This window comes from Coffea arabica, chromosome 3e (genome assembly GCF_036785885.1).
Source record: "Coffea arabica cultivar ET-39 chromosome 3e, Coffea Arabica ET-39 HiFi, whole genome shotgun sequence".
Lineage (NCBI taxonomy): Eukaryota > Viridiplantae > Streptophyta > Magnoliopsida > Gentianales > Rubiaceae > Coffea > Coffea arabica.
The window spans coordinates 38,498,310-38,521,061 of NC_092315.1; the positions used below are offsets into that span (position 1 = coordinate 38,498,310).

At 36.1% G+C, this 22,752-nt stretch overlaps 2 protein-coding genes and 1 long non-coding RNA gene across 3 annotated transcripts; 1 reads left to right on the forward strand and 2 right to left on the reverse strand.

Annotated features, from left to right (window-relative positions):
- Positions 1-7,114: 7,114 nt before the first annotated feature.
- Positions 7,115-8,534, reverse strand: LOC140038490 (uncharacterized). The gene is made up of 4 exons (XM_072083864.1): positions 8,419-8,534; positions 7,764-7,984; positions 7,510-7,631; positions 7,115-7,390 (listed from the first exon to the last, which is right to left on the reverse strand). The coding sequence occupies exons 1-4, from the start codon at positions 8,532-8,534 to the stop codon at positions 7,115-7,117; spliced, it is 735 nt and encodes a 244-aa protein (XP_071939965.1).
- Positions 8,535-11,116: 2,582 nt separating this feature from the next.
- On the reverse strand, positions 11,117-12,382 carry LOC140038491 (uncharacterized). Its single transcript, XM_072083865.1, has one exon. The coding sequence runs from the start codon at positions 12,380-12,382 to the stop codon at positions 11,117-11,119; it is 1,266 nt and encodes a 421-aa protein (XP_071939966.1).
- A 6,190-nt stretch (positions 12,383-18,572) lies between these two features.
- LOC113736569 (uncharacterized) lies at positions 18,573-21,577 on the forward strand. Its single transcript, XR_003459765.2, has 3 exons — positions 18,573-18,747; positions 20,747-20,804; positions 21,358-21,577. It is a non-coding gene; the product is annotated as an uncharacterized lncRNA (long non-coding RNA).
- The last annotated feature ends 1,175 nt before the right edge of the window (positions 21,578-22,752 follow it).

Here is a 22,752-nt window from a genome sequence, read left to right on the forward strand (position 1 = left end):
CCATCGAGAAAAGGAAAAAGAAAAATAAAAAAAAGGGAAGCTAGAGTTCAATTTCTCAGCATCTAACTCTGAAAAACAACAGCTTGCATTTACTAATTGGGCTGGCATTGAAAAATTACAGTTTGCATTTACACTCATTTGTTATTTGCTAACTTTTTCTACTTTCTTCTTCACGAGTAGACAGACTTGCACGAAGAAAACAACTAAGCAGAGTCTGAAACGCATAAAAGCTTGACTGAATCCATGCGCTCAAGAATTGTGAAGCTTTGGATAGTGTATTATTTGAAATATTATTTGAAATAATTACTGTAGTACTTTTGTGATGTGAAGTATGTGAGATAAAAAGATGGTTGAAAATATAAAAATATGAATTGAAAAATGTGTACATGATGCAAACAAAATATTATTTAGGATAATTTTCCTATCCAAATAAACCCAATAATGAACTTAGTGAGCCATTTCAATAATTCACTTTGGATGGGATTGAAAAGAAACTTACAACCATAGTCATCCATGGCAGACAGCTAGACGCATTTTGTTAGATGCATTTTAAATTGGGATAGAGGTTTCTGACAGTCTCACTCATCTCCCTTGAACTTTGCAAAATATCAGATACCTCCCTTGTCAGATTATTGGGCCCTATTTGTGATATCATTGATGATGAATTGACAGATATACCTTCATAACTTATGATATATTTTGAAGCTATTTTGACATAATTAGTTAAATGAGTAAAAGAGATATAACTTTTGATATAACTTATGATATATCTTCTATTCCACTTTATACTTTTTATTCGTAGCACAATCAACAATGAAGAGTTTAGCACTAGTGTTACCTTTATCTAAAGTATGTATTTCATGTTTTTTTTTTGTAAGACAATTATCTAGTGTAACTCATTACTTATATTTGAGTAAATTTGGTTTTCAAAAATTCAATGATGTAAATTGTATATTACATCATCTCATAAAGGGATGCGACACAATTTGGGTTATTGAATTTTTTGAAAATCGAATCTACCTAAGTTCTGGTGTTCAAACGAAGCTTGTTGAATAAATTCGACTAATTATAGTGTGAATTAATTTTTTTTTTAAAAAAATCACAACTAAAGTATCTAGCACTAAATGAAATGAATACTTCATTTCATTTTCCACAGAGAAAATCGCAAAAAGAGTTATTAAACTATTGAGAAATTGGTTATTTGATCGTTACCCTATTTATTTAACTGCAATTGCCATTCACTCAATTAACCAAATAGTGAAAAAAATTTTGTGACTTAACTAGTAAAAATTTATACTTTTAATCACTCAAATAATATTTTTTTATGACTTAACTAATAAAAATTCATACTTTTAATCACTCAAATTATAAAACTATACATTTTTTTTTATATCACGAGAAGTATGTTTCAATTAATTGAATGATCATATTAGCTAAATAAATGTCTAATAGCTAGAACAAAAAAATATAAATAAAATTGTAACATTGCTTGAAGAAGCCATCTGCATTTATCTCTATCTGGTTCAACTTATTATTTCTTTTTTTTGGCTTTTGCTTTAGCTCAAGTTGTGGATAAGCAAAAAGGGCATATGTGGAACACAAATATCATCTCACTCCTCAAAATATTTTTTTAATACTCATTTTTCTGACATGGGCTGATCTTGTTACTCCAACTATAAGTTCAGGGGAGGTATCTGATATTTTGCAAAGTGCAGGGGAGGTGAGTGAGACTGTCAGAAACTTCAGGAGAGGTTTCTGAAATTATCCCTTTTAAATTTAAAAACTGTGTCTATGCCCTAAAGTCTAAAGCAATAATTCACTCTGGACCAGTTCAATAATGCACTCTTGGTGGGATTGAAAAAGATGCTGGAAGTGCATATGAACTTTCACCTTTAGGCTCTGGGTCGATGCATGCAATCAGTTGTGACTTGTGAGTCAATATGGTTAAATGGTTTCTGGTGGTGTTGGCACGAAAAATCCCGCGCAAAGAGCGGAAGCAATTTTTACATATATAAAATTATGTGAAAAGAGGAGAAGAATAAATATTCAATAATTTATTTTACTCAAAATTTAATAGTAATAAATACTAAGTCGTACCCTTTCGCTCACAATAATTCACAAATCTCAATTATAAGATTTTCTTTCATGTCTAATCTTTAGATTCAAATCAACTATCCACTTCAATTAATAATCTACTAGAGTGGTAGTATTTATAGACTCTAAAACAAATATAATTGTGAACCAAAACTTATTTGGAAACTGATTTGAGATTTCCTAATCTAATATGGAAACTAAACAAATAAGATACCAAAAAGAATTAGGGAACTAAAATACTAAAATAATTTGGTTTAATTTCCTTCATGTGATCACAATTTCCTCTTACAGAGAAAAGATCAAAAGTTCTAGTAGTTTGATTTGTTAGAGATTTGTCATTTTTTTTTATAGTGAAAATTACAAACGGTCACATGCTATTCAACCGCTATTTCACACTTTTTATGGACATTCGTGGACATCAAGAAGCAGCACTTAACCTGTTGTTGGATTGAAAGTGTCGAAACCATTTCAGAAACTTTTTGGCGGATGGATCCACCATCACAATTGCGGATCTGGTCGTGGATCCACTATGCTAAAAGAGCCTCAGCGTCTCGGACGGATCACTCTTGCTTGGAACCAAATTTGTTTTGCACATTGTGACCACAGAATAGAGAGCTCCTTGGACTCAATCCGTTGCTAGAATTCAGCTCACCAAGCCTAGATCCATAGCCAGATCTGGATCCACAGAGGGATCCTCAACCTCAAGGATCCACTCACGGATTTTGTGTCTAGTTTTGCCCAAAGGTTCTGAATTTCTTTGTTCCAACAAGCCATGTTTCTATTTCATTTTACAAACTATTCCAACAATACATATGTTCTTGTGTGGTTAAAATTACAAAACTCAAACTCATTTAACGCAGTCATTCATGGCGGATGCATCTGACAGAGGCACCCTTTTTTCTTGTGTTTTTAGGCTAATCTGACTAACTACTAACTTTGTCCCTCACTTTCAATGAGCAGAGTTTTAGAAAGAAAGAAAGGATTATACACACCTTCTGAAAAATCTTTTATTGTGATGCAAGACATGCAATTTCGGTGCATTAAAAATTCTTAGCGAAACAAGTTAGATACTAAAATTACATGTTTAGAAACTGAACTGAACAATGTAGATATTAACATATGTAGATGCACTGTCCATCTGTTTAACCTGCTGCAAACTTTTAAAATTTTGCTGTGTCTCAACAAAGTTCAAATAGCCAAATTTTGGCCTGGGATTGTTTCTTAGAAGAAAGCCATCCTCAGGAAATGCATATGATTTCTGCTCTGTGGAATGGGCCCAATTAATGTACTAGTGACTAGTAACTACATTCAATTTGATCTTTTTTTTTTGTCAGAAATTTTAAGAATCAGTAGTTAAACCTAATCCCAAATTAACCTCAAAAGCCACGATGGTAACTCCTGAGGCCAACTTGGGGACTTATCTACCCAAACCCCAAACCCCCTTAAAGTGATGTGGGACTACGGGAAAGTTAGTAGGGAAGCTGCTACTAGATGTTAACTAACACCCACAAACCCCAGATACCTCCCCTGCATCTTTTTTCTTTTTTGTCAGAAATTTTAACCTTCGATTTGATCATGGTAGTGAGGTTTTCATGTTTCCTCAATCTTGCACGTTTTTCGAGTCGTTGACTGATTATCAAACAATTTGCAAAAACTTAGGAGATGATTTCATATGCAAAAAGCTAGCGGGATGATTTCTTTAGGCTCCTGAACGTGTCTAGCATCTACGATGGAATTTGATTCCTCAAAAGAAAAAAAAATTAATCTCTATAAAGTGGAAAATACTACTTAATTAGGTTACTTGTTTGGTAAGCGGAGTAATTACTTGTTCTGGTTATGGTGGTCACGTAATACAAATATGTTTTATTATGATGTGGAAGGTTAATTTTTATATGACCTATATAACAATTTCTATCAAATACATTAGTCCCGTACCATAGACAAATTATTTGGATAGGGTATCGTAATTGATGGAACAAGGATGATCAATAAAGCATTGAACCCCACCAACGTTATCCAGTTGACTATAGATTCATCCAAAATCCTATGTAACTTTAATCAAATCTCTTTACAGATTTAAGAATAAGAAAGCTGATGACAAATGAAACATGAAGGAAGTTACTTGTGAAACAGGAAGACAATACCATTGACATTATTTATTACCATTTCCCCTCTTGCGCTCTAATCGTGAAGTAGCGACCAAAAAGAAGAACTTACTAGTGGGCTTAGACACATTCAAATTGACCTTATAAGCCTATGTTTATGTCTCCCTTCCTAAAAGCTTCCTAAAGGCACAACCCAAACCACCGTGCATCTTCTCCTCAACATCTTAACATTTTCCCAGCTTTGAATTCACTCTTTTTGTTTATTTATTTTTTATTTTAATGTCCTTTTGTCTCGTTCCTTGTGGTTCCTCAAAGTACTTGTAAGGCCACTGCTACGTCTTTAGCTTGGCATTGAAATGACCCAATATACAGTTTAAAATAAATAACGAGCTAATATACTGACTCCATCATTGTATGATTCTTTTGCCATTTTATCCATGATTCTTCAATTGCCCTTTTTATCTCATAGGCTAATTATTCAAGTGTGGCATAATGCTTCCTCAACTCAAAAAAATAGAAAAGAAAAAAAGGTTATTTGAAGGCTTCCCATGCACCAAGTAAACTATTCACCATTTGACTTGTGAGTTTGATTTATTAATCTGCAAAAAATCAAACAAATTGTTCCTCACATATTGGTTTTGTAACTTCTCATTCCTCACAAAAGAAAAATTTTTAACCCCTCAACTCATTTTTACTCATATTCTTGCCAAGATGAAAAATCATGAGTAACTCATGCCTCACAAACTTCAAGGGCCAAATAGGAAGATTGTAGGAATAAATAGAACAACATCTCTCATATTTCTTTTTTCATCGTCATATTTTCCCGACCAAGAATGTGGCAGTAGCCTTGGTTGCCTCCAACTATCATACTAGCAGTGTTACTATCAATCGCCACAACTTTCTATCACAACATTTTACCAAAAATTAGTTTCTCACTTAGTTTTTTGCGTAAAATCTATTTTATGTTAGTTTTTGATCTAAAAGTAAACGAATATGGATAAAAAAATGGACAAAACACTAGCAGGTAGAATTTGATTTTGATATTAGTGTCGTGCTTTTTTCTAAATTCATACAGCTAACAGAAAAAAAAAACTAATGCTTTTTTTTCTTTGATATTAGTTGTGGCAAATTCTACCCGCTAGTGTATTTTTCTATTTTTTATCCAAATTTTTCCTTTTTTTTTTTGCAAAAAATTAATATCAAAATCAGTTTCTACATGAAATTTTGAGTGGGGAGTTGAATTTCAGCGAAATTTGTGATTGAAAGTGGAGGCGATCCATGGCAACACTGCCAACACAACGGCCAGAGGCAACCATGTCTATTGTCACATCTTTGGCTTGGAAAGTATGACGAAGAAGAAAGAAATGTAAGGGACATTTTCCCCTTTATCTTTGTGATTTTTTATTTTCTCTCTAATATTTGTGAGACATGAAATACACATGATTTTTTCTTTTTCGTAAGAATATGAATAGAAATGAGTCGAGAGACTAAAAATGTGCATTTTTATTTGTTAGGGTCCAAAAATCTTCATTTTATATGTGAGAGAGATAAGAGGTACAAAGTCAATATGTGAGAGATGCAAAATCATTATTTCATATGTAAGACACGTAAAAAGTACAAAACTAATATGTGAGGGACTATTTGTTTGATTTTCCCTCAATCTACAGTAGTTTTTTTAAATTCTTTTTTGTTGTTGTTATTTTAAGTGTGTATATTACATTGCTTGGTAAAAGTGTTACTTGTAATTGGTTATCTTACTTAGACCCTATTTGATAACCTAACTCAACATTTAAATTTAATGAATTCAGATCTTAACATGTTCAGACGCGTTTGATAACAAAAAATTGAACATCCGAATTAATTAAGTGGCACTAAATTTTCTAGGCAAAACTTGTTCCAAAAAATAATGACAAGTTATTTACTTGTCACTGAATGTGATATAATACTTTTTTTTGGCAAACCTCGTGCACGGGGGAGGGACGCCACCGTGAACTTTTAATTTTTTTTTCTCAATAAACAACTAAGAAAACTTGTTCTGTTCTTTTCCCACCATTGCAAAGTCTGATTTACAAAACAAGACCATTTTAACTCAGGAAAACAAGAAAAAAGCGCATATTACATCATTCACATGCAAATCCAGGAACTACTTGCATGAGATATGCATCCATTCACTGGGATCACTTGCTGTATCGGCACAGAAGAACAGAGACCCCTTCTATTTATGCAGAAGATCCTTAAGGGCTGGCCTCTTTGCTGCTGGTCTCACTGTTGTCCAAGTACCAACTTTTTTTTATTTGGAATTTGGTGCGTTCTCCTTCATATCCCTTGCTGTTTGCAGCTTGTTTGGTGTTCCACGTATTAGAATGGTCCTCCTATTCTTCCGTTTGAAAGTAGGCATGAATGGCTTGGAAGGTGATTTAATATTTAACAATTTAATAATTTAATGAATTCAAATTTCGGATTTCAAATTTTAATTTTTAGACTTCAATTTTATTAAATGCACCCTTGGTACTAAAATTCTTTGTATAACCTACTTGTTTCCATGCAAAATTTCAATGCAAATGTTTCCTTTTTTAAAGCTTATGTTTTTTTTTAATAACATATCACAATTATCATCACAATTATTACTTGAAGAAGTGAAATGAGATACCAAATCTAAACAAAGAAAAACAATACCTTTTGCGCTCGACCTCGACCTACAACAAGTACCAAAATAATAATAGTAAGTGTTATAATAATTATTTCAAATAATATTATATTTAAATAATAATAACAAGTGTTAACCGTAATTATTTCAAATAATACTATGTCTAGAAACTCCAAATGACTCCTCCAATCAACTAAAACTTGCCCAATGCATTAGTATAGCGCACAAATGCGAGCAGTAGAAGGCAAAAGCCTAAAACCTAAATACATTACAATGACGGAAAGACCCAAACTGGCGGACCTATGTGACTAAAAGACTGAACGCCACCAAAACACTCAAATTTACTATCTCCAAGGTCGTAGATGCCCATGTCCCTGCCACCCCCAATCCCGGTATCATCGTAGGCTTCTCTGTAGGCATCTATGCAATCATTGGTAAAATAAATACAATTAGGCCTAATGACCCCAGGAAAGCTAGTAGTGGCATCAACTGAGAATGCAGCATTATGCCCAACGAAGATTGACCTATCTCCTAGGCTTGAAATCTCTTCCCCTCAGCCGTTGGTTAAATCCAATTGGAGTACACGAAGTTTCTTGGCCCCATATTCCCCGTCGTCCCTGACATAGATCCCGTCTCGAGCAACTATAAATAATTGAACATCACCTGCTGCGGATGGGGATGATTCTGCCAGTAGATATAATCTACACCTGCTAATGGATGTTCCATCCTTGAATTGGGATCTATGTTAAAGGGATTTTTTGCGACGATGGGATGATGATCAGGCGCTGAAACATCCCAAACCCAAACATGACCTCCGAAACCGATCGCGTAGAATTTACCATTGTGGTAATTCACGTCGCTGAATGCACCCCGTCTAGATTCTATTCCTGTCCAAGACACGTCTCTGGGTCTCTAACACCCAAGATATCGTCCTCTGCTGTGAACCGCCATGACAACATAGTCTGAGGTCTCGGATGGACTCGCAGATAATATCGCCCTTTCTATGAAAATCAAAGGATCTATCGGCTGGCACTGTTCATACCTGGGGAAAGTGGTGATGTGGGGGAGCTCAATTTGGGCCCTGGAGAAAGGATGCAGCAAATTCATCTCTCCTGAAACCCCAAGGGCAATGAACCATCTGTTATGGTATAGAAGCCAAAGGGCAAAAAATGTAAAAGAAAGCAAACTTGACTGCAAGGTTCAGCAGTTGATCAATGGAACAGTAATTGAATTGAGCTCAATTTCATTAATGAATCTGAAACAAATTACAAGAATAGAGGTAACGAATTTAGCTAAGAAGGTGTAAGATTTGAAGGAAAATTTGGGAGGGAAATTATGAGGATTGTTTCTCACGCTATTACAACTAATCTGGACAAAAAATGATTCAAAAGCTGAGCTCGATTAAGCAGACAGGCCTGCTTATATAGTTATTAGCTTCTAACAGACTTCTAACAGCACCTAATAAGGATCAAACACGTGTCCCAATTGCAGCTGCAAGTTGCTGCAAGTTGCCGCGCTTCTTGGCTTTTTGTTAGAACAGATGAAACCCAGCAAAGTCGTGGTTTAGCTTACGTGCCTTTGCTGAAGTGCTTCCTCTTGATCACGCCTTCCGTTACTGGATTCCACGCCTTCTCCCTTCTTTCTTCCTGGCACGTATCTTCTGCTTTAGTCCAACTCCTGCATTTCATTACAATACCTCCCCCTCATAAGACCTTTGTCCTCAAGGTCGGAATTGGGGAAACTTCTCCCTTATCTGCTCAACATCTTCCCAAGTTGCTTCTGCAGGTTCAGTACCCCACCACTGGATAAGCCATTGAGTCACAGCTGCATTCTTCCTCTTGATCACCCTCCTGCTTAATAGTGCCACAGGTTCTACTCTAATTTGCCCCCTTTCATCAGTGTCTGGTAGTTGCAGGATAGGTGTGGTCAGGTCCCCTAGCTTCTTCTGTAGCAAAGACACATGAAACACAGGGTGGATCCTTGATGTAGTAGGTAGCCTGAGCCTGTAGGCCACCTTTTCAATCCTTTCTTCTATACAGTAGGGCCCAAAGTACTTTGCAGATAATTTGGTGTTGTTTCGGATCATCACAGATGACTGTCTATAAGGTTGCAACCTCAAATATACCCAATCTCCAACCTGGAATTCCCTCTCACTCCTATGTTCATCAGCATATTTCTTCATTCTCTCCTGGGCAGCTTTTAGGTTGTGTTGCAATAGTTCGTCCATTTTCTTCCTGTCTCTTATGTAATCCTCCACTGTTGCCACCTTAGTTTGCATATAGGGTCCAAGTGCTAGTTGGGGAGGCTTGGTCCCATACAAAGCCTCAAAAGGGCTCATCTGTACAGCAGTGTGGAAGGTGGTATTATACCACCATTCTGCCAAGGATAACCAGGAGTTCCACCTCTTTGGTTCCAGGTGAGTCATACACCTGAGATACATTTCTAATACTTGGTTTACCCTTTCTGTTTGACCATCTGTTTGGGGGTGGTAAGCTGTACTTAGGCTTAATCCTGCCCCCAATAGTGTGAATAGCTCAGTCCAGAATTGGCTGATAAAGACCTTATCCCTATCTGAGATCATACTTTGTGGAATGCCATGTAGCTTACTAACATGATCCAGGAAAATTCTAGCTATTTTGGGGGCATCAAAAGGGTGAGATGAGCTCATGAAGTGAGCATACTTAGTGAACATGTCCACTACAACCAGGATAGTGTCCTTCCCTTCTGATTTGGGTAGCCCCTCTATGAAGTCCATGGTGACATGACTCCAAGAGTGCTGTGGGATTGGGAGGGGTTGGAGCAGACCTGGATAAGCCACACGTTCATCCTTACATTTTCTGCAAGTATCATACTGTAATATTGTTGCCTTGATCTCCTTGAACATGCCTGGCCAATAGAATAGCTATTTGGCTCTTATCCAGCTGGCTTGTATGCCTGAATGTCCCCCTAACTGGGAGTCATGAAGGGCAGAAATGAGTTTCCTCCTTATTTCTCCCCCCTGTCCTACTACAACTCTTCCCTTATATCTTAGAATTCCATTCTGATAGCTGTAGGCTGAATCCTGCTCTGGGGATGCTAAGATTCCCCTGATGAGATCTTGAGAGGTATCACCAATGTAGCTTTCCATCACCTCTTTCATCCATTCTGGTATAACTGTTGTAGTTGCTGCACACTCAGCTCCCTCCTTTCCCTTTCTGGAGAGTGCATCAGCTACTATATTTTCCTTCCCCTTTTTGTAGCATATCTCATAACTCAGTCCCATCAGCTTAGTCAGCCACTTCTGTTGGAGGGGGGTGTTGATCCTCTGTTCCAGCAGATATTTCAAACTTTGGTGGTCAGTGTTGATGATAAAATGGTGCCCCTCCAAGTAATGCCTCCACTTAGTGACTGCAGTCACTAAAGCCAGCAGTTCCTTTTCATAAATTGACATTCCCAAATTCTTCTGTCCCAAGCTTTGACTGAGGAAAGCCAATGGCCTCCTATTCTGTATCAGAACAGCCCCTATCCCTCCATAGCAAGCATCTGTCTCTATCACAAAGGGCTGGGTGAAGTCTGGAAGAGCTAGTACAGGGGTACTACACATAGCTAACTTTAACTTCTGAAAAGCATCTTCAGCCTCCCCTCTCCAGTTGTAGCCATCTTTCTTGAGGAAGGTAGTTAAGGGCTTTGCAATAGCACCATATCCCTTGACAAACTTCCTGTAGTAACCAGTTAGACCAAGAAATCCCTTCAGCTGCCTGGTGTTTCCTAGTCTTGGCCACTGCATCATGCTGTCAATTTTCTTGGGATCAGCTCTTATTCCTTCTGCTGAAATGATGTGGCCTAGATATTCTACTTGCTTCTGGATAAAAGAGCACTTACTCTCTTTTGCATAGAGTTGGTGTTGTCTCAGAATCTCCAGGACCTCAGTAACATAATTGATATGTTCTTCTAGAGTAGGGCTGTAGATAAGTATATCATCAAAAAATACCAATACATGCTTCCTTAGTTGTTTCTGAAATACCTGATTCATCAGGCCCTGGAAGGTTGCGGGTGCATTGGTCAGCCCAAATGGCATGACCTTAAATTCATATAACCCTTGATGTGTCCTGAAGGCTGTTTTGGGAATGTCTTCTTCACGTACTCTTATTTGGAAGTACCCTGCTCTGAGGTCAATTTTAGAGTAGTACTTGGATCCATGCAGTTCATCTAGTAGCTCATCAATAAAGGGCATAGGGAACTTATTCTTGACTGTGAGGTCGTTCAGTTGCCTGTAATCCACACAAAATCTTCATGAGCCATCTTTCTTCTTGACCAGAAGTACTGGTGAAGCAAAAGGGCTGCTACTCAGCTGAATGATCCTAGTTTGAAGCATCTCCTGCACTAGTTTCTCAATCTCAGACTTCTGGATGTAAGGACACCTATAGGGCCTCATTTGGAATGGCTTTGCCCCCTCTTTGAGAGTGATGCAGTGATCCTGGCTCCTCTCAGGAGGTAGTCCTTGAGGCTCTTGAAATACATCCTTAAATCTCTGCAGTAACTCCTCCATTTCTGGTGATGTTGGCTTAGTGTCTGGCTTTTTATCTTCTACTGCACTCACTTGTGCCAGAATCCCATATGCTTGTTTCCTGGACCACTTGTATAATCTACTTCCCTTTATTAGCTTCAACTGTACTGCATTGCCCTCCCCCTTTAGTTCAACTTGCTGCTTACCCTTTTTGAACCTCATACTTAGTCCTCTGAAGTCAAACTCCATTAGACTGTACCTAGCTAACCAATCAACTCCTAGTATCATATCGCACCCCCCCAACCTTAGAGTATTGAAATGATGTTGGAACTCATATCCCTGCATCTTCCGTGTCACAGGCTTGGTGATGCTCCTAGACTGCAGCCTTTCTCCATTGGCCACTCTAACTGACAGAGCCTCCCCTTTGGTTTCCAACTTCAAGCTCCTAGCCACTTGTTCATCCATGAAACAATGTGTACTGCCACTGTCAACCAGGGCAATAATGGTCTTCCCTTTAATCATCCCCTTTATCCTGATGGTTTTGTGCTCACTTCCCCCTGCCAAAGCATGGATAGAAACTTCTATATGCTCATTTTCTAATTCTCCCTCAATATAGTCACAGAATACATCAGTCTCACCCTTCTTCTCCCCTTCTTCCTCAGTAGCTGGTATCTCCTCCTCCTCCATAACTAACAAGTTTAAATGGGATTGTTTACAGACATGTCCAATAGTATATGGCTCAGCACATTTGAAGCAAAGTCCCTTCTCCCTCCTATGGTTGAGCTCTGTTGGGGTGAGTCTTTTGAATTGGTTCTGAGTATTAGAGTGGTTATTGTAGGTTTTGGGGATCTGTTTATCAGGTAATTTGGGGTAGCTTGGGGTTCTGTCAGGAAATTTGGAGTGGTTTGGGGATTTAAGCAAAGGTTTCTGGTAGTTGGGGCTGTAAGGAGGGGCTTTGTGGATCTTCTGCAAGGCTCTCAGGTTTCTCTCCTGCAGTTTGGCAGCCTCTACAACATCTGCCAGTGTTTTGGGTTTGGCTAATTTCACCATAGTTACTATTTCTTCTTTTAATCCACTTAGGAAGCATGTTTTGTAAAAACAATCTTACTGATGAGGAAGGGAAGGCATTACCAAGGCTTTAAGCATTTCAAATTTCTCCAAGTAGTCAGCTACTGAGCCTGTCTGCATCAATTTGTTGAATTCCTCTATAGCCTCCTTAGGGGAACCGTCTCCAAATCTTTCACATAGTGCATTGCATAGCTCTCCCCATGGAATAATCTCCCTGCCATTGAACACACCATGAAACCATATATCTGTCTTATCCCTGAAATAGAGTTCTTCAACCTCAGATTTCATTTCCTCCTTTACTCCATTGATCTTGAAATATTTGTTGGCCTTCCTGATCCACTCCCTTGGGTTCTCACCTGCGAATGGTGGCAGATCTGTCTTGGGTAGCCTGGTGAATGCTCTGCCTTCCCTGAGTTCAGATCTATCCAGAACTCCTTTCTACATCTCCTTTCTCCTGCCCCCTTCCTGATGTCCTGATTCTAACTCTGAGCTGCTGCCCTCTACATCTTTTCCTTTGTCGTTCAGTTTGGCTAACATTTGTGCCATCATGCTCATCATGCCTTCATACTTTTGATCCAAGTTTTTGAGAGCCTTCTCAGTGCCCTCCTGTCTGTGCTCCATGATCCTCACAGCTTGCTCCAGTCCATCACTTCTGTTAGCAAAAGTTCTAACCACACTTCCTAGTTCAGTTATCTCCTTTCTCATTTCGTCTTGGTTTTTAGTCATTTTCCCAATGGCTCGTAGTTAGCTCTGATACCACTGTTATGGTACAGAAGCCAAAGGGCAGAAAATGTAAAAGAAAGCAAACTTGACTGCAAGGTTCAGCAGTTGATCAATGGAACAGTAATTGAATTGAGCTCAATTTCATTAATGAATCTGAAACAAATTACAAGAATAGAGGTAATGAATTTAGCTAAGAAGGTGTAAGATCTAAAGGAAAATTTGGGAGGGAAATTATGAGGATTGTTTCTCACGCTTTTACAACTAATCTGGACAGAAAATGATTCAAAAGCTGAGCTCGATTAAGCAGACAGGCCTGCTTATATAGTTATTAGCTTCTAACAGACTTCTAACAGCACCTAATAAGGATCAAACACGTGTCCCAATTGCAGCTGCAAGTTGCTGCAAGTTGCCGCGCTTCTTGGCTTTCTGTTAAAACAGATAAAACCCAGCAAAGACGTGGTTTAGCTTATGCGCCTTTGTTGAAGTGCTTCCTCTTGATCACGCCTTCCGTTACTGGATTCCACACCTTCTCCCTTCCTTCTTCCTAACATGTATCTTCTACTTTAGTCCAACTCCTGCATTTCATTACACCATCCTCTGGATTCCATGCATTTTTTCCCCTTAGCCTCGGGGAGGAACAACCTCCTGCAAATCCTACCCTTTGCAAGGCTATAAAATTCTCTATCGTCACCATCTTTATTTTCTGCAAGCATAATCCAGGGAGGTCCTCGCTAGCCGCCGCCCTCCACGAGTTGCAAACACCGCGGAACGCAAGAAAGTCTTCTAAAAGATCTACACACTTGCTTATTTGAGTCAACAATTATGGCAAAAGCTGTGACCAATCTGCCATGATTTATTCCAGTATAGTATACACCAGAAAACAAAAACTCCAACAAATAACTAAGCTAAATAAATTAATACAAATCTGGCTGCTGACTAAATAACAGATCTACGCTTACAGAAAGAAAAGATAAATAACAGATCTAAAAGATCCTATTTTAAGGTTTCTGTCCGGCGATTCTAAGGTCAGATCTGGTCGGGATACTCAGGTTTCCGGTGAGTTTTAAGGGAAGAGAAGAAGTCTTACGTACTTAGGGAAAAAGGAGTCTAGGTATCAGATTACGGGTCAGTGTTTTAAAGCTTATGTAAAAATTATAAGGGATAATTTCAGATACCTCCCATGAGGTTTCTGACAGTCTCACTCTTTTCCCTTGTGGTTTCAAAAATATCACAAACCTCCCCTGTCAGAATTTAGGTTCCATTTCTTATATCATCATGGCCAAAAAGACTTAAATACCCTCACAAGTCAGCTAATATTTCGTGATTATCAGGACAAATACATTCTAACTCACGTAATTACTTTTTTCTACGCTATATCTAATCTCCCTTTTACATGTATATATAATCAAATAACTAACACCTAATATGATGTACATTTTTTTAACACCTAACCATTCTAAATTTATGTGTACCATTACACTACCTTTTATAGATATACACACTTAAGTAACTAACATCTAACATAATGTATATATTTGTAAACTGATTGTACCTTATAGATCACCCCGTGTAAGGTGTTTATAGGCAAATTAGTATTAGTCATATAGATAAAATTACATACCCGCTGCAGCTTGTAAGGAGATGCAAAAGTGGGCCAAAGCACTAATAACCATTCCAAATGTATACATACCATTGCACTATGCATATTGCTGCGATGACTAATTGCAATATGCATGTGAACAAATAACTACATGTTCAACAATTTCTATGTATAGTACTTAGTCGATAACACGGTGTACATTATTTCAACCAAATTGTACATTCACTAAGTATTTATATACATGCTACTTATTGAAATAAAGTACCTCTCTACTAAATATTTAATGCACTCTCATAAGCACTAATGGTTGATTTAATATGCAATTGGAACAAATAACCATCTAGTAAAAGCTTTTGATATAATATTATTGATGAATAACATATTGTATCTGAAATTATCCCTTTTTTCTAATTTATTTTTGGTTTTTATTAGTTTTCATTATTTCACTAATATAACTTGTACACTTACCTCAGGGGCATTTATGGAAACAAAATTTCCTCTCTTTCCTGAATACACTTTTTTATGTTCACTTTTGACATCATGGGCTGATTTTGTTACAAAATCCTAAACCTCAGGGGAGGTTTGTGATATTTTTGAAATCACAGGGGAAGCGAGTGAGACTGTCAAAAACCTCAGGGGAGGTTTCTGAAATTATCCCATATTATAATGTACACTAATTTTATGACTATTTATTCTAATGATTGCAATGGTACTAGACTCCGCTCTATTACACTCTTTCGCTCCAATAAAATGTTGGAATTGGTGCGTTTGATAAAATTGAAGTCTGAAATTTGAAATTTGAACCCATTAAATTATTGAATTATTAAGTATTAAATCTAATATATTTGAGTGCATATCATATTCAGTGATAAGTGAATAATTTATCACTTAATTTTAGAAGTTTTGTTTAGGAAATTCAGTGCCACTTGATTAATTTAGATATTTAATTTTTAGCTATCAAATAGTCTGAATATATTAATAGTTGAATCCATTAAATTTAAGTACTGAATTGGGTTATCAAACATGGCTATATTTCTAAATCTTAATTGTAGAATGTCATCCTATTAATGTTATCTATTAAGGAAAGTTCCAATTAGTTGCATTTATCAAGATTGCAACCGATATATCTTTTCTTCACTTTTAAAAAAATGTAAAAGAAACGAAAATAATATAAACTATAGTCATTTATAAAAAAAAATTTTATGCATCCCATAAAAAAAAGGAAATTTGGTTTTTGATCAATTTTAGTGCTCATTCTTTGTCTTCTCTTTTTTTTTTTTTTTTTTAAATCAACAAGTCAAGTGATCCTAGCTTTCATAACAGGAACCATACAAAAATGAAAATGTCATATTGATTTTGATTATGAATCCTAATAATCTTTCTGTCTTTAAACTTTTGTCCTTCCTCGAATCCCAAAATTTGAGCTTCAACATTTAAATTTTGTGTCTTCCAGTTGTCATCGCAATTGCTATTCAGCAATAGTTTTCAGTTGGACTATAGTAACAAATAGAAAAGACATTCATCAAATAAAAAAAGGGTTCCAAAAAAAAAAACAACAAGATGAGATTGATGAACTGCCAAAAATTAGCTGGTTTGTGGGATACATAAGCTTTTTCATAAGTATCTGTTTCTCTTATTTTTAATTGCTGCAGTTTTTTTAAGTCAGGAAAAGATATAAACTTGCTGAATTTTTCAATGTTTATAAAATTCATTTCATTTTTATTTGTTGGAACTTTGTAAACTAGATGAACATGCTTTTTCAATTGTTGCTATAGTTCCAATGAAAGCAAAAAGCTAGACAGCATGTTGAATAAGATGCAAAACTGCAACAATTAGAAGAAAATTTAAATGGTAAAACTATAACTTTGGTCATTACTTCATAATTAGAGTACAAAAGGGAAAATCATAACAAATAATGATAAGGGTACTATTCTCTTATTTCATGAGTTTTACTATGCTCTTTACTTCATAATTAGAGTACAAAAGGGAAAATCATAACAAATAATGATAAGGGTACTATCCTCTTATTTCATGAGTTTTACTATACTCTTGAATCCAAAAGTTATAGTTTTACCATTTGAATTTTCTTCTAATTGTTGCAGTTTTGCATCTTATTCAACATGCTGTCTAGCTTGTTGCTTTCATTGGAACTATAGCAACAATTGAAAAAGCATATTCATCTAGTTTACAAAGTTCCAACAAATAAAAATGAAATGAATTTTATAAACATTGAAAAATTCAGCAAGTTTATATCTTTTCCTGACTTAAAAAAACTGCAGCAATTGAAAATAAGACAAATAGCTAGATACTTATGATTCATTGAAGTTGACCCGGCAGGCATGTTCATGTTAAAAGCTTCCTAAAGGCCCAACCCAAACTACTATGCATCTTCTCCTTGACTTCTTAGCATTTCCCAACTTTAATTTCACTCTTTTTTTTTCTAAAAAATATCAATATCCTTTTGTTTCCTTGTTTGTGACACCCCAAAATATTTGTAAGGCCACTGCTCTTTCTTGAACTTAGTATTGAAATTTAACGACTATACGTTTGCAAATAAATAATGAGCTAAACTACTTATTCAATCATTGTATGATTGTTTTGCCATATTATCCATGATTCATCAATGGCCCTTTTTATTTCGTGGTCTAATTATCCAAATCAAATAGGTGGCAAACCAACCCACTTAACTAAATTTACCCATACCCGCCCATGAATAGATAGGCATGGGTATCTTAAATTTTTGTATATGGGTATAAATAGGTTACCCATAATACCCATTTAATAAATGGGTATTATTGGGTAACCCATCAAATCCAATTAACTCATTTAGAATTCTCTTTCCCCAAGTCTCTTCTCTTCCCCCACCCATTTTATTTTTTAGATTTTTTATTTTGTCATGATGTTAACTGTGAGGACCACAAAAATTTCATTATCCTCTGGAAAATTAAATCAAAATATTATTGAAAATATTAAAATTATCCAATAATATGTATTTATATTTAAATAATATTGTTTTCAATCATTCAAATGTTACATTTCAATTTATTTGAATTTTTAAGATTTAATTGACGGTTCGCATTCGGCAAAGCCCTAAGTTGAATTTTCGCGCACCGACGCGCGAATTAGTCCTAAGTTGAAATCTAGTATATGTAGAGGCTATAAAAAGGTATAATTAAGTTGGAGAAATGTTATATGAGGAATGTGAGGACTCGCAATTTATTTCTTTTAAATTTCCATTCTGAGGTTATTTAATTAGTTAATTGTTCAATTATTTCGAATATTATTTTCTAGCCCTATTGGACCCAATCCTACAGCATTATAGCTCATGAGTAATTTTAAGGCAATTAGTTCGCAATTCAAGTCTTGAAAGTTGTTAAGTATGAATACTGCCCGTAGACTCAGGAATAGTAACTGACTTGAGAGTTCATGAGCCCGAATAATGGGAGATTTATACCCTAGTCTTAAAATAGGTATTTTTATACCTAACTATCCATGTATTAGTTAGAAATGCCATCGTTATAAGAATTTCTCAAAAGTTTCACCTTATCGCGCATAAGTGGGAAATACGCGTTTTACGCGCGCGATTTATTTGAAGGACTTTAGAACCTTATTTTGAGGTCATTAAGAGTGAATGATAATTACATGAATATATGTGCATTAGAGGTTTAGTGCACAGTTAAAACAAACCTCAGAGGAAACGGGCGCGAAACGCGCGCGCGATACACTATTCACGGTTGACTTGGGAGCACAAAAGTTGTACCACACTCAAGCTTCTCAAGGAAGCTCTCCATTTCAGATTTTTCCCTCCCTTTCCCCTCACCATAACCGCCGGTCTCCACTCTCTCTCACACTCCAAATTTCACAATTTTTCCTCCACCATTTTCTTGCTCCAATTCACACCAAATTCACCACACAAGCTCAAGACAACTTGGACAATCACTTGGACAAAGAAGGAGCTGCACATTCACGGATTTTCTTGGGGCTTTTGGGACACCAAAATCTGACCTTTTAGCACACAAGTAAGGTAACCATGATCCACTCTTCAATTCTTGTTCAATGAAGGCCAACTCACACTTAAGAGCTTGATTATGCTTATGGGTAGCTTATTATTGTTGGAAATTGTTAAATGTGGGCTCTATGAACTCCCACTTTGAGTTGATGGCTGTGATGATGTTTGATGATGGTTTTATTGTTGAATTAGTGCTTAAGGAAGTAGATTAAAGGTGCATTATTGCTAGAAACTTCATTGAGCTCTTGAAGCAAAAAGTTCCGATTCTGCCCCTGCCAAGACCGACCTTTTTCATGCGAAATTCTGAGGTTTTAACGGCTTTTATTTGATGTTTATGTGTTGTTGGAGTTGTGTGTAAAGTTTCATTGAAAGATATTGAGGTTTGGTTGACCAAAGGTGATGAATTCCAAAACCAGCAAAATCTGGAAATTTTTCCCGTATGGCTCAGGTAGCCATTTTGTTTCGATCATAACTCTGCCCCCCCGACATCAAAATTGAGTGCCGTTAGCGCCATTAGAAACTAGACTCTTCCAGCTTTCCAACGGTGTAAAATTCACGTCCTGGTTTCACCTGAGTGAACCGTGGCAGTCTTTTAAAGTCACCTGTCCTGCTCCACTTGTTCACTGGAAGCCAGGATATGAGCTGCGTTTTGTTGCCAGATTTCGAGCTAGTTATGAGTAGAATTTTAAAACGATTTCTTCTGAAAAATTGTATCCCTATGAGTGTAGTTTCCAACGCTACCAACCATGCTCAAATCTAAGTTGAATTGAATGAGATGTGACCAAAATACGAAAACTGCTCTGCTGTTGAACCAAACTGTCCAAATTTTCCCAGTTTGTGTTCGAGTTTTTGATCTGATTCTTGACAAGAAATTGAGCTTCATGGATTGTGTAAATGTTAAGCTGAATGTCTATGGTCATTTGAGGGAAAATGCACCACTTTCATAGTTGAAATGATGTTGAGGAATTGAAGGAAAAGGAAGGTATATGCTGTCCAAAAAATTCTGGAAATTTTCCAGATTTTAGTCGAATTTTGGGGGTCAATTTTGACAAATTTTTGAACTACTTGGGCTGTATACATGTTAACCTATATGGGTAGTATTGTTTGGGTGAAAATGTAGCTTTTGGGTAGTTGAAAAATTTTGGATAAATTGAAGGGGAAATGGGCTACTTGCTACCGAATGCACCTGAAATTTTTCCAGCTTTGAATGATAATTGTGAACTGTTTTCACGATAACTTGAGCTCAAATGATTTGTGTATTAATTAAGGGGTTTGTATAGCTCAATTTGGGACAAAAATCTAGTAGAGGTTACGTCCAAAAAGTGGACCAAAATCTTATTCTTCAAGAAGATACCAAAACAGAATTTTTGTTTGAAATTAGAAATGGTTTGATGTTTGGATTTCATTGTGGGTAAATGTGGACCAAAGTTGTCCCGAAAATGTTTTCTAGCATTAACCGTTGTTACTAGGTCCACTTTGAGTTGATAACCTTGAATTTTATTAGACCAAATGCCCTATTTTGAGGAATTTGTCAAATCTGGAAATTTTCCTAAAAACTCAAGTTTTTGCCTTCATGAAAATCATTGGACTAAGTTGGTCGTGGAATTTGGCAAACTTAAGGAGTTTCTATTTTATAGAAATTCTAACGACTAGTTTTACTTGGTTTATATGATTGCCTCTTAAAGGAATTTCCCAAGATATGTTTGGGAAAAATTTGAGGGGAAAATTCCTCTAAATGGTTTAAATGTGATTTTTCTCAACTTGTGACACCAAATTGGTGTTAAATGGCTTATATGATTCTAGAACTTGGATGTTGGAATATTTGACGAATTTAGCAAGTTTTTGGGTTTTAAAGAAACCTCAAAATTTAATTTCACTCGATTTGTGGATTTCACTTTGAGAAAACGATTAATACTAGTTTGGGATTTTTGAGTGAAATTAAATGCTAGTTGACTCGAGTTAAATTCGCCAACTCAAAAGTGGAAATTTATGTGAATTATTTGTATGATTTTAGGAGTTGGTGAAGAGCACAATCTCGATCAAAGTTTGGAATTCTAGACACTTCACTTGAGGTGAGTGTCTCTTGCATGAATCGTGTTTAACTGCTAGTTGAACTACTTGTTAAAAGTACTTGCTAGAGATATCATGAAATGTTATATGCTATGTGATTGCGTGAAATGCCACAAGTACAAGTGTTGCAATGTCGATTGGAGCGTGGTCTCGTCGACTAAATAAACCAAACGGATGCACGTACCACGCTCTATTAGAGTGGGAGGTACCTCTCTGCCGTCTTGGTAAAAGTGCTTGCAATATTTGTGTTGGAGTCGGGCCCGAAAATAAGGGGGAAGACGTTGCTAGGAGATGTGTAGATTAGGGAAAATGTCTACATGGAGTTTAGGTAGTGAAAGTTGACGGAGTGTCAACTACTATAAATTTTCTGATCAAGTGCGTGGACTTTGGCTCCTGAGAGCCCCGTATCCTTTTCTTGTCATGTTATTTCGCTTTCTTAAATTGTTAAGTGCTTACTTGTCTATTTGTACTTGTTAAATTGCCTTATGTGAATTGCATGTTTCGAGGCACCACTGAGCTATTGGCTCATCCCTTCCAAATTATTTTCCTTGACAGGTTCTGAAATGCATGAAGTCTTGGAGAACTAGAACAGAAATGTTATATTTTGAATGCCCACTTTTGTAATTGTACTTTTGGAAACGTTAGTATCTTTTGGATGATTTTTGTGTTTTTGGGAAAATGTGAATCCTGTGGTGCTTCTGTGCCCTGGATTAGGAACTTTAAATTGTAAATTAAGTTGAATTTAAGTATACTAAGCTCGACGTTTTCGTTGGTACTTGGAATTGTGTTTTGGGCTGTATAAGTTGAATTGTATGAATTATTTAAGTACGTGACTTGCTCGAGAAGTAAGGTTTATTTTCGATTTATATTTGGTGAAATTAGTTACTAGAGTGCGTGAGTCCTAGCGAGAGCTAGGCAGGCGACCCGCCAACCCTTTGGTTCGCCTTAGGGAGAAGTGGGGCCGCCACATTAACTACTTTTGTTTCATTATTATTATTATTATTATTTGTTGGTTTTATCTTATTATTTTATTTTATCTTAGTTTGTTAACTTGCTCATGCATTACCAATTTATGATAAGTTTTACCCTCTTTTCTTATCTATCTAAAATGAAAATTTAAATTTATATATGAAAAAAATGTTAGGGATTCAAAATTTTTGGATTAAATTTTTATATTAACTTTTATAGTACTTAGTTCAAAATTTTATATTCTTCTTATTCAATTATTAAATAATATGTAATTTTGCTACATAGAGTATAAATGGAAAAAGTTTGGGTAATTAGACTTATTGAGCATTATAAGTAAATATTTAAAACAAATGATGGGTACAAAGAGCGGTATAAATTGATAACTTAGTTTGCAAAAATGAATTTAAATGAGTTTACAAAAAGTTAAAATAAATGGGTTATAAATGGGTAATTGGGTTACCCAATTCATTTTTTGACTTACCCATTTATACCCATATAATTAAATGGGTATAAATGGGTTGACTTACTTATACCCATTACCCATTTTATCCAACCCAAACCCGCCCAAGTCACCTATTTTGACACCTCCAATTGTGACATAATTCTTTCTCAACTCCTAAAGGCAAAAAGAAAAAATGGTTACTTGAAGGCTTCCAATACACCAAGTATACTATTAACCACTTGTGAATTTGATATGTTAGTGTACAGTGGTTTTTCTAAACTAAACTTGCTTTTTTTGTTCGTGTCTTAAGTGTGTATAGTACGTTGATTTGTAAAAATCTTACTTATAATTAGTTGTCTTCCTTATAGTGTTTTGCCAAATATTGAACTTGTTTGTTCCATGCTAAATTTCAATGCAAATGCTTTTATTTTTTTCAAGCTTATGTATTATGTATACTCATTTTATGACTGTTTATACTAATGATTGCAATGTATCAGGACTCCTTATTTGTAGATTTGGCATTACGTTTGCATTGATAA

What these genes read in the sequence shown, in the direction of transcription:
- LOC140038491 (XM_072083865.1), bottom strand. Translation starts at nt 12,382, where the DNA reads ATGGTGAAATTAGCCAAACCCAAAACACTGGCAGATGTTGTAGAGGCT.
- LOC140038490 (XM_072083864.1), bottom strand. Translation starts at nt 8,534, where the DNA reads ATGAAATGCAGGAGTTGGACTAAAGCAGAAGATACGTGCCAGGAAGAA. An exon ending in AAGCACTTCAGCAAAGGCAC is followed by an intron (nt 7,985 to 8,418) that starts GTAAGCTAAACC and finishes ATACCATAACAG; the next exon opens with ATGGTTCATTGCCCTTGGGG. An exon ending in ATCATCCCCATCCGCAGCAG is followed by an intron (nt 7,391 to 7,509) that starts GTGATGTTCAAT and finishes TGAGGGGAAGAG; the next exon opens with ATTTCAAGCCTAGGAGATAG.